The 12,498-nt window shown below is 40.0% G+C and overlaps 1 protein-coding gene across 5 annotated transcripts in view; it reads left to right on the forward strand.

The window, feature by feature from the left end:
- GOLIM4 (golgi integral membrane protein 4) overlaps positions 1–12,498 on the forward strand; it is a 64,369-nt gene that overhangs the window by 26,938 nt on the left and 24,933 nt on the right. For 3 of the 5 annotated variants that reach the window (XM_063306477.1, XM_063306474.1, XM_063306478.1), the window contains exons 7-8: positions 4,187–4,270; positions 7,978–8,145. The exons of 1 other annotated variant lie outside the window; for it this stretch is intronic. In XM_063306477.1, coding sequence (XP_063162547.1) covers positions 4,187–4,270; positions 7,978–8,145 — 252 coding nt within the window. The remainder of the gene's footprint in view (positions 1–4,186; positions 4,271–7,977; positions 8,146–12,498) is intronic. One more of the 5 variants, XM_063306475.1, reaches the window with a different exon arrangement.

Here is a 12,498-nt window from a genome sequence, read left to right on the forward strand (position 1 = left end):
AGGATGCGCAAGAGTGAGGGGGGTGCAAGAGGTGCAGTGCAGGTTGGGGGGGGCAAGAGGGTGCACAAGAGGTGCTGCATTGGTTGGGGAAGGTCAGGGAGGATGTGAGCAGGTGCACGAGAGGCTCTGCGTGGGTCAGGGAGGGTGTTCAAGAGGCATGGCACAGGTTGGGGAGGGTGCAAGGGGGTGCACAAGAGGTGTTGGACAGGGAGGGTGCACAAGAGGTGCAGCACAGGTTGGTGAGGTTGTGAGTGGGTGAGCAAGAGGTACCATGCTGGTCAGGGAGGGGTGTGAGGCTGCAATGGGGTGAATGAGAGACACTGAGTGGGTCAGGGAGGGTTGGGGAGGGTGCACAAGAGGCATCATGCAGGTTGGGGAGGGTGTGTGGGTGTGTGCAAGTGGCTGGTGTGTGAATGCAGAGGGGCTGGGGAGGGTTCCCCATTGAATTTCTGGAGAAGCTCTCAGGGAAGGTTGCAAACAGCGATCACGGGATTGCAGGGCACTTGGCAACCAGTCATGAGTGTGAATGGGTTGCCAAGCACCTGGATCGCCATCACGTGACTGCGAGAGTGCTGAGGTGGCTGTAACTCTGAGGACTGGTCGTAACCACCATTCATTCAGCGCCGTTGTAATTTGGAATGGAATGGTCATAGGTCAAGGACTACCTGCACTAGTCACTCACATTGGTATTAATCCATATTTATTTAGCACTCATTCATTCTTGACCTATCTCTTCTTGTTTTATCATACTTCCTAAATACCTTGGTCCCACTGCATTCAACTTACCAATGTGTTTCCTCTGACATGCCCAGTTTATCCACTTTCATGTAACAAAATGTGTTGGAGGACACTCTGCTGACATTTTAGCTTCTTTTGACATTCATTCTTCACAACAGACCATATACGATTGCTACCTTTCTACCAGTATTTGCACGTCCTAAAATTTCTTCATCCCTTTTTGCCATCTTTAGTGAACATAAGACTAAGATTAATCTACTGTTCTTGTTCTTCACCAATTATTTATACTGTAACTTACAATTGTTCTGTCCATTTCCCTATCAACATAATTAACTTGGTCTTTGATACATTAATTTTCAAACCCAACAACCCAGCATCTTCTGCATGCAAAAATAAACATACATTCACATCCGCAACCAACACACTTCTCCATTCATGGCATAAGCATTTTTCCACACATTCTTGTCTTATTCCCTGCTCATTGTTAAGCCATTAGCTAAGCACTCCATTTATTCTCATGCATTCATGATTATTCACTTTATTGTGTCCTTTTTCTAAACCAACAAATGTACAATAAATGGTCTTTCTCATAAATTTTACATAACTGAATGACCTGCTGAAGAGCAAAAATCTTACCTGCCTACCCGTTGCCTGGCATACAGTTGCACTCCCTAAATTTTGCTTACTGTCCCCTCTCATTCTGTTTTAGTCTGAATTCTACCAGACACCTTTCCAAGCACATTTTACGGATCAATCCCCCTGAAGTTTTTGCATTTAATCTTGCTACTTTCCTTTGAATAGAACAGTAACAGCGTTCTTTCAGTCATTCGGTACAGGTACAGACAAGCCATACAGTCACTTTGAAAGCAAGCTCACATCCATATTTTAATATTTCTCCAATTACGAAGTCTACCGCTGCAGTCTTACCATTTTTTCAACAGTCTTGCAGCATTTATGACAATGTTTTTACAGCATTTCATTGTCCACCTCCTCCTCTTTGGACACTAATATTTATAGCATTTGTTTCAGTTCCACTATTTGATGGATCCTTATCTTTCTCATACAATTCTCTAAAATATTCCTTCCAGCATTCCCTCACTTAAAATTCATCCCAGATCATTTCATAATTTTATTCTCAATTCCATTTATTATGCTTCAGCTCCTAACCTGAACCCTTTTATCCACTTCCAAATCATTTTTTCTTAATTTCCAACAAAAATGCTCTGTATTTCCTATGCCTCTTTTACTTTAATAATTTAGTGTCCTTTGACTACCTTATTTGCAACTACATTTTTATTTTTGTACACATTATACAATATTTTTTATCATCCTCATCTTCTCAACAAGTATTCTCTTTACATGTATATTTTACACATCCACAGCCTCTTTCACTTCATCAGTCCACCAAGCTTCCTTTCCATTAGCATTATGCAACACATTTCTTTGGCACTTCATAACACAATTCTTTTCAGTCTGTTCCATGTCACTTCTACATACCCTTTCTTTAAGATAAATCAGGCTTTTGATTATTTTTAATATCAGATTTGTATTGTTTCTTCCTATAGTCATTCTACTTTCATTCTAGTTCTTCCCTCACTCCCTCCCTTGCTCCCACCCTTGCTTTTGTTCATGCTTTGCAAGATCCACTCTCAATACTGCCAAAAATTATGTGTCTTATATTCAGAACTTCTCACCATCTTTGTATCCTTCAGCAGTTCTCTCAATATTTCATCATGTTTAAATCATGCATTTGAAAGAATCTTCTCCTAAGTAGATACTCACCAAAGAGACACCATTCTTATTCATTCTTGGGTCTCTGATTGTTAGAGTCACTTTTCCTGTATTCGCTTGACTCATTCCTAACCTTCGATTCACATCTGAATAACTTCCCTCCAGATAGTATTCATTCAGAATGTTGCAGTTTTTCTCAGAACTCATTCCTAGTTTTTTCATTATCACAATTTATTGGAGCATAACATGCAGCTCTTGCCTATGAATTCTTATTTTCATATACCCTTAAAACAGTCCAAATAATACTAGTTCATACTTTCTGGCATACATTTTAGCTCTTTTATTCATAATTAAACCCACACCTTCACTTTCATGCATGTATTCATAAACTCCACTGCACAAGATCAAACCACTTTCATTCAGATCTATTACAGCCTTCCCTTTCCTCTTAGATTCTCCAGCATACAACATACCAATTTTTCTTTCTTTCATTCATTTCAATCATTCATTAATTCTCTTTCTACTTACTCCTTTTACAGTCCAAGTCTGCAATCTTCCATAAGCCATGCTTATTGCCAGATGAGACCATAGATAGTTCACAGATTAATTATCTTAGTGTGTAATTCCAGATTTGCCTTTGTTCCCCTCCAGTTTCTAAGAATTCTGAGCTCCAGAATCAGCTTAAGACTCATCTAGAGTAAAAAGGCAGTATCTACAGAGAACATTTGTCTGTGTTTAATTTATAATGAATGGATAAATATAGAAGTTGCTTGTTATACAGTATTGAAGTCAATAAAATAGTTACACATAATAGGTTTTTTTAGCAGATGAAGTTCATAGAAATGTGTAATTGTCCAATCTATTGGCAGATAGACGTAACATCCTTACTTGTTCAGATCTGTTTTTTCTCCTGAAATGAAGGAGGAAATAGTTTTCATTGGTGGGAAAGTGAGGAGTAATAGTTTTCTGCAGAAACTCATGCATAAAACCACTGATCTTAAGAAACTAGCTGGTACCCCAGAATATAATATAATATATGTCTTTATAAGAGTGTGTGTGTGTGTGTGTGTGTGTAAGTGTAAAACTATAAGCTTACATCTATGGACTCATTTTAATTAGGAAAGACAACCTATTTAGCTTTGGAGGCTGTTTGTGTTTTGATATATAATGCTAATAAAGAATAAAAAGCTAATATTAGCATCTTTTTCATGCATCATATCATACTAAGTCATTTTAAAAAAATGATGGGGTATTAAATAGTCCACAATTGACTGGATTCAAGCAATAAGCTGTGCGCTGAAGTTTGTCAACCATGGTTTACAGTGTGTCTGTTCTCAATCTATGTTCTCTAGCTGTGACTGCACCAACCCATCCCTCAAAAAGCTCATTTATTAAAGTTTTGATAAGTTGCATATACAGTGAAACCGCATATTAGTGAACTTCAACGCCATGAATGAAAATCATTTGTCTCAAATGATGTAATCTATGCCACTGGCATAATGATGTTGCTGGAGATGACATACTCTCTGATTTAATACTGAGAAACAAAAAGGATCCACTCCCTTTAATTTGTATGTTAAACTAAGGTTTTACTATATATTTAATTAACCGGTTAAAAAGCAAATGACAAATCAGTGGCTGACAGCCCTAAGAATATCTTTCGGGCTTTGAAGAACCTCTTGGGCTCGCATTTGATGTGGTATTTTCTTTTGTGTAGTTTCAGCATAAGAATTTAATCTCCCAGCACAACCAGCTTGTAGTGACATTGGAAGAACACAAGAGCGCACTAAACGCTGCGCAGGTCAGCCAGCAAAGTGGCATTGCATTAGCAATGGTTTTTTTTTGTTTTTTTTTAAATCTTCTAATATTTCTTGCTTCTTTTTTCCTGCTGACCGTAACTTTTATGCATGCAAGCTTTTTATGTGTGGGGTCTCTGATTAATAACCAACTGTCCTCTTGGGGCAAGATCTGCATGCCTAGAAGGATTTCTGCTATGCCAAAACTGTAAACTAGTACATTTGTTTTTGTTTCCTGACAGCTGTTTTGAACATACATAGGAATCGGAGTGTCTTCTTTTCCTGTCTGAAGAACGGGGGGTGGGTGGGGGGAGCTGCGTGGAGAACCTTCAACGGGTTTTCTCCTCCGTAGCTAAGAAACCAGTGCCATATAGGTCTAAAATTATTTTTATTAGCACAGCTGTAGTAACAGAATCCTGTAAGTCTGCATATGCTTCCCCCCTCTCTCACTTTACCTTCATGTGAATTAGGGAGAGGCTTGAGATGTTTCCTCAAATCAGTTTCCTGGGATGGACTCAAGCCCCACTTGTCTGTTTGCTGCCTTGGTGTCAGGGAATAGGGCAAAGAACCACAATGAGTCAGGGATTGTACTCTAGTATTTATTGTTCTATCCTAATAGACAGAATCCTGCTACACTGAAACAGAACTAGCAAACTCTAGTGGAAAAGCCCCAGAACACTAAGGCGGTTCTTTTCCGATCTTCTTGGCTGGGAGCCCAAGGGATTCCACACTGTGCGGGCGCTTCTCCCCCTGGAGAGGGCCCCCTCCTTCTTCGCCAGTGATCCACATCACACTCCTGTCCCTCAAGGCTGTTCCCTATTCATTCCTCTTTGAGAGCTAGATTCTGCCTTGCTTCTCCCAGAGCTGCAACTAGGCAATATTACTCCTGAACTTAATGATCAGCCATATGTCTGACATAAGAGGAATTACGTTGTTGCAGGGAAGTAAAAGTAAAAGGAGCATCTGTGATTGTGTACATGCCCAACCTGCTGCCCCAATTATAAAATATTTGTAAAAATAAAAAATTATTGCTAAGGTGGGATTTAACATGTCCTTGGGTTCAGGCTGGGGAGCTGGAAGATGGATTAGGAGCCAGCTTTCCTCTCCTGCTTCCCATTATGGCCTGCTCCCATCTCCCCTCATATCTCCTCTGTCCATCACAACCGTAGAGTTGCTGTGTTGATAAACAGTCCAGGTAGCCCTCAACTTACGATCACAACTGGGACCGGAACCTCCATAGCTAAGCGAGGCGGTCATTAAGTAAGTGATGCCCGATTTTACGACCTTTTTTGCTGTGGTCATTAAGCGAATCATGTGGTCATTAAGCGAATCCAACTTCTCCCATTGACTTTCCTTGTTGGAAGCCAGCTAGGAAGGTTGCAAATGGGGATCAGGTGACTCTGGGATGCTGCAACTGTCGTAAATACATGCCAGTTGCCAAGCGCCTGAATTTTCATCATGTGACCGCAGGGATGCTACAACACTCATAAGTGAAAGGACTGGTCATAAGTCACTTTTTTCAGTGCTGTTGTAACTTTGAATGGTTGCTAAACAAATGGTCATAAGTTAAGGACTAGCTGTAGTTTGTTTTGTGTGTGTGTATAATTTGCATTTCAGAAAAGGAAAAAAAAGCAGAACAGTACTTATCTGTTTTGTTTTGCCTGACCATATCATCTCTGGTTATGTATAACATTGTTTTTATGAACAGACATGGCAGGTCTGCATACCTTTTAAAATCCCTGAAACTAGTTTGTAGTTCAGAACTGTCCCTTGAACACAGCATAGTTCCTTGGCCCTCAGTACTTTTGATGCCAATCCCATTGCTTCTGCTCTGTTAACGGAGGCTGCTTGTCATGTTACTTTTCCTACATTTGGATTAAATGTTTTCCTTTTGGCCATTAAGCTGTAAAACTGTCATCACTGACATCAGCAGAGTCTGTGGGGTCCTTGGTACTCTCTGAGCTTGGTTGTTTGCTTGCAGATATTTCATTGCCTGACTAGGTAACATCACCAGTGCTAGTCAGCGTGGGTTTGCTCCCTGTTTATATACAGTAGCTTGCCCTGCCAGTGTTTGTTCTCCTCTATTGGGATCAGCAGAGTCTGTTCAAAAGCCCTTAAGGCAGAATAAGTTTTAATTTCCTATCAGCTGCTGATTGGAGATAAGAGCTTTACCTGTGGGGAAGTGGATGAGGCTGGGGAAGCAAGCTGGGTATATGGAGAAGCATCATAGCCCTCTGGTTCAGGAATTCTAGTGCAGTTGCTTCCTCAAGAAATCCAGCTACATTTAAAGATCAAACTTTATTGCAAACAGATTAGCAGCCAACATTAAACAATTGAGCAGCACTGATAGATAGAAAAAAACCTCATAGTATATCAACTGATTCAAACTACTCAGGCCTGTTTCCTATGCCACCATTTGCCCAATAGCAATCTGGATTTCTTTTTTTCACCTTCTGCTCCATGGACACTATAGTATCTCTGTTATTCTTGGCATTATTTCCCACAGTGGTAAACAAAGCATTGACTTCACTCTGAAATTTCTCTTTTCTGAAATCCCTGGTATGAACCCTGACTGACCATAGGTTCCCTGTTCCAAATTTACTGAATTGATATAGGGTGGATATCAGGGATCTGGGATGTTTTCTTTCTATCCAGGTGATAATGCAGTTGTTTTCTTTTTTAAAAAAAATCGTGAATTAAACTATTGCCCATGCTACTTGGTGATTAAGTCAGTGAAAAGAATTTTAACATCTGTGTAGCTTTACAATTTTTTTCCTATGCTCCCTGGCAGTGATAATTTCACTGGGTGTTTTGCAGAGAAAGGTAGGTCCGATTTTAATGTTTGCTAGATAACAACTGGTGATTGTGGACCTTCCGGCTTGACATATTGCATAAGACAGGCACACTATGTGAAAGCCAGTAATCACTGCTGCTCCATTCACTCAATCTTGTCTCCCTTTCTGTGAGGCTATTCAAGTTAACTCCACATGCAGCCTTCATCATGTGGAGTTATAGGGAGTTTTGAACTAGATAGTAACGATTGCTGTAGCTCCATCACCATGCCTTGCTCTTGTGACCTAGTAATTGTGCTGGAGAAAGATCAGTAATTTGTTTCCATGAACTATCCTGTCATCTCTATATATGTATTTTGTCAAGGGTTACTCTTTCTAGACACTATGGGAAGCAGGATGCTAAATCCAGAGAGGCAGCATTCCCCAATCTCTTACTCCCTAGATTCTCTCCAAGAATCCCCAAGGAGAAGCCTTAGGGTCTAATCCATTCTTAAATGAACACTTTCGTTAAGAAAGGAAGGCCTGTCCTCATGAGCAACTGAACGAGGCCTCCCTCCCTCTGTCCCTCCCTTCCTTTTCAGTCCATGACACTTTCTTCTTGTTTTTTTTTTCTTTCCAAGGGTTGAAAGAAGATGTAATAATTCGCTTCTGACAGTTTTTTCTTCTGTGTGGCATGAAAAACTAATCCCCTTTCTGGGCTATGGGGATTTTCTGCTAGACTTTGCATGTCTGCTATGGCATATTAAATTGATGCGGTCTGCCGCATAGAAAGATGTAGCTTTAGCACATGGACATTTTTGATCAGATGTGCATGTTTAGTTCAAATACCTGCATCAACTCAGAGTCTCTTGCTTCCCTGCATTTATTACTGAGACCAGCTTATCTGTCAGTGAAATCTAATAGTTACATTTGATTTCTAGTCTCAGGTGGAAGAATACAGGCAGTTGAAGGACACCTTAAAAAAGATGCCCAGTTTCCAGAAACCTGAAAAATTTGAGCCGCCACATGGTTTGCCTGTGACACCTGTGCCTTCTCCTCTGAGTGATTCCAAAATACATGGCACAGATGCCGCTAAAGAGCAGAAAGAGGTAATATGAGCTGACCATATTAAGGCAAAGCAATCTTATTTAATCATCATCATGGTACTTAGCATTGATACAGTGCTTTGAACATTATTGCAGTAGTCCGTGTAACAACCCTATAAAAAAGGTAGGTGTTATCATTGCAAAGGGCAGGGGAAGAGAAGCTGCGAATGACAAATGATTTAATCCAGATATCACATTAAAACACAGTTTAAAAAACCTTGAATTGTAGTTTCCTAAGATAATCTTGTTTTCACTCAGCCAGGATATGAAAACTTGGAACAGTCGTCAGACAATGATTTGTGACCATTATGGCATTAGCAGCCTCCAACTATGATAAAGGATGCTTACTTTATTCCAACAATTATTTAATAAACACCAAGCTTCTAGCCATAATAAGGATCTGATTTAAAGCCAAGGCTAATACTGGAATCCGTTCTCACTTCCAGAGTTCCCTCTTGGGGTAGGTGAAAAATTGCCTAAAAGTACCTCTCCCCAACATCTGAGGGAGGAAAAGGAATCATATGAATTGGGGGAAGTACTTTCAGTTGCAGGGTCTAAGGAATTTCTTCATTTTCCTGCTGCAGCTTCACCCATCCTCAGATGTAGGCAGAGTCTGCAAACTGTTCTGGATTAGAGGAAATTTTGGAGAAGGGTAGAAGCTTGTTGCAAATTCTTGAATCTGATTCCTACTCCACCAGTACCCTCAACTCTTATTTCTCTGTTCCAAGCCTATGAATGAATAATGAATCTAATTTCCAAATGGGAGAACAGCACTATACATGCATAACAAGGACAGCAGCAGCTGGCTTTGGGGAACCCTGAGGTTTCCAGGAGAAAAATATATTTTGGAGTGGGGTTGGGCAGCTCTCCAAAGTGGACAGGAGAGGGAATGATACCAGAAGCAGCTTAATGGCAACCAAGTACAATTATTTCCATAGAAAATGACAGTTTAGGACTACCTTGGGAAAAGGCTGTCACACCAGTATTCTGAAGAGATCATCTGTCCTGCAGTGAGTTGCAAGACCCATTTCTCTTTTTTATGATGGTCATTTTAAGTAACTTGACCTGACTCAATTTTCATGCAAATAACATGAATTAAGCATTGTACGTTTTTCACATCATGATGCATGTCACACCAGCACGGCTTCTACTGGGCATGTAGCTTAGTGCCCTCCAAATAGTATAAATTTCATTTTTTCTTTTTATTATTTTTTATAGTTTGTATTAGTTTTTTTATCATTGTGATTGTATTTTTTTAATAAAATTACTATTTTAAAAAAAGTATTTATCTTGGACGGTCAAGGCAGTGAAATTGCTTGGATTGAAAATTAATGCAAGCCAATAGCTAACAAATGTTACCTGTGCTGAATTTTCAGTTGATAACATTCTGGTCTTGACCCAAAGGACTGAGTTTGGGATTTATCATAGTCCGGAAATAGGCTTCTAAGGACATAGAACCATTAGAAGCCATTCAATCAGATATCATGATTGAATGGCTTCTAATGGCTCTGTGTCCTTTTGGGCAGATATTTGGAAGCCAAGAGATAGGTGTGCTATTACTTTGGCCTCAAACACTTTTAGTCCACCTTTAACCATTTCCTTTTGTACAGAAGAACACTCCTCATAACCTCTTTTAAAGATTAGGTTTGGGCCCTCCAGGAGCCTATAGCCTAGAAAAACAATCTCAAGATATTTGAAGATCTGAACCTGTTTGATGGTATTCCTATTAATTTGTCATCTATGTTTATATCTAAAAGATCTCTTTGAAACTCTTGTAATTTTTGTTTTTTGGTAGTTGATAACCAGGTCATTACTTGTACAATAGGAGGAAATTTCTCTTAATGCTCTCCTCAGTCCAGTGGGTGAAGTAGAAATAATGCCTGCATCATCTATATATAAATGTAATGCCTTAGATCTGCCAGCCAGACTTGGATGGGGTGATGTTCTGGTATTGTGAGTTTTACCAACATATGTTTGATGGACATCAGCATATCATTGATGTAGAAATTAAACAGCAAAGGAGCTAATGTACCCTTGTTTAATACTCTTGAAAGTAGGTAGAAAACTGGATGGATACACACACACACACACACACACACACACTCTCTCTTTCTGGAAAGGGGATGCTGACTCAGGTAGGTTTTGCTGAGGGCATATTTGGTTTAGATGAATGGTCTAGCAAATGTGAAGGGGAGGAGTGTGGATCTCAGCATCTGTCAGTCAAAATAAAACAGGAGTATCTTAACTTACACAGTAGGTATAAATAAGTGGTGCAGAGCCCCATCTGACATTCTGAAAGCAATTGGTGGGTATACTTACAAATGGCTGCTATGTTGGATATGGCCAGTCACAATATATCAGTTTATCAGAAAGCTCTCTACTAGGGTTGTGTAAATCAACAATGCTTCAAAGTTATCCTCTGAAGATGCTTTGCTTGGGCTTGTAGATGCAATATCTAGAATCAGTTTCTATGCATTCTGAGCACTTGGGCAGAATGCTCTTCTGATGCTTCTAGTCAGTGACTTTTGTACAAGTTGCAGTTGAACAAGTCACTTCCAGATATTGGACCTGCCAGTTGAGTGATACTGAGCACCTTGTTGAGGAGAACCCCATTGTGTCTTTGTCTTGACAAGGAAACTCACATCATCTCCGCAGTGTAAAGCAGGTTGATGAGGAAAGTGAAGCCGCTTGGTTTACTTCTACTCTCTGGCATCTCTTTGGGACCTTTGTGGAGCTCAAAGGCATTTCTGCAAATAAACATGATGCCCTCTTTTGTTCCTTTGTCTTTATTTTTGTTTTATTGTTATTTTTCTGTGTTTTTACTTTGCAGACTACCCAGAATTGTTGGGAGTTGGGTGGTGTAAATAAATGGCTGATGCTTCACTCTGCCTGCCTGCCTGCCATCCATCCAAAAGTCAAAAGGCAGCTTGGAAGGGAGTCTGGCAAGCACCAAGGGAGGTGTCCAGGGATACATTAGCAACTATAGAGACTATGTTACCTACCTACCCATCTTAGTGTAAACACACCTGTTACCTGCTGCAAAGAATTGAGCATCTTCCTGACTTCCTAAAAGCAACCTGTCTTTGGTCACCAGCAATGGTGAAAGTTGGCTCAGCCACCCCTTACTTGGTGTCTGTGCTTTCTTCTGCTCTTGAGATACTGTATGAGTTGCTTCGGATGCAAAGGATTTAGGGTTCCTTTTTTTTCTAGCTTTTACTTTTTAATTCTCTTTTGCACCTGAGAAGGACCAGGGAGCTGCTGCCAGTTAACACGTGGACAGCTAAGGTGGCCAGAGGAAGCCATCTCTCCTTGCTTATTTTCCTTTCTCTTTCTCTCCCCCCTCTCAAGACCACAGTGTGCAGTGATGCAAAGCATCTTGCACACGGATGAGACTGGGATTTTCTGGTTGGGCTATTTTGGATGTTCGTTGCTGGTTTAAGACAGTTTTCCAGTGCTTTCTACCACAAAATGACAAAAAAATGTTTGATTGATTTTCAGCAACTCTGGACCTCTTGTCATATTTAATTATAATGAGGGAGCACATTGTACCTGGCATTTGCTGTCCTGTCCACATTTTTTTTTTCTTCCCTGTTCCATTTGCATCTGTTCTGGAGGAGACATTTTAATTGGAAGGCTGTTTGATTGCATCAAGAAAATGCAGCCCTTGGCAAAAGAACAGGCAAGCTAGTGGTCTGTAATATAAAAGTATGAATCACAGCATTGATTAGCTTAGGTTGTGCAGGCTGGAATTAATCTGAAAAGAGACCTTTGTGTCCTTTTTGCTCTCATAGCATATGCACAACCATGCATAATCAGTTATGGTCCCATTGTGAATGCTTGTGTTTAATAAACCATTGATAGAGATCTTTGCTCTTTCCAAATGTCACATTATTACAGTTTAAGCAAGGGAAAGCAGTTTAAATTCCAGGTATCATCTTGTTTGCATAGAGAAAGCTTCAGTTTTGTTTTTTAATGAAAATGTATAAATCTCTCTTTTTCCTTTTTCACTAAGATTGTGATGAAAAAAATAAATCAAGAAAGAATAAAGGACAAGGAAGGGTTGCCTCAGATTGGTAAAATCTAGCTCTTGGAAATAAACATGGATTGTGGGGTTGAGAAAAATAGGTTCCAAAAATATTACCGATGTGGGACATTAGCAGTGAAGCAAAAACACACATTTGCATAGGCAAATTGAGTTTTTTTAGGGCTAATTTCACACATGAATGTCTACCTGTTGATGTCCTAGCTCTTGATGGCTTACCAATCTGATTCACGACTATGGGAATGCCCTCAGTGCTGAAACTGCCTCCAGATTATGCTTACTATGAGCCTGCTTCTCTGTCAAAATATGTACAT

The sequence above is a fragment of the Candoia aspera genome, chromosome 6 (assembly GCF_035149785.1).
Source record: "Candoia aspera isolate rCanAsp1 chromosome 6, rCanAsp1.hap2, whole genome shotgun sequence".
Taxonomy (NCBI): Eukaryota; Metazoa; Chordata; class Lepidosauria; order Squamata; family Boidae; genus Candoia; species Candoia aspera.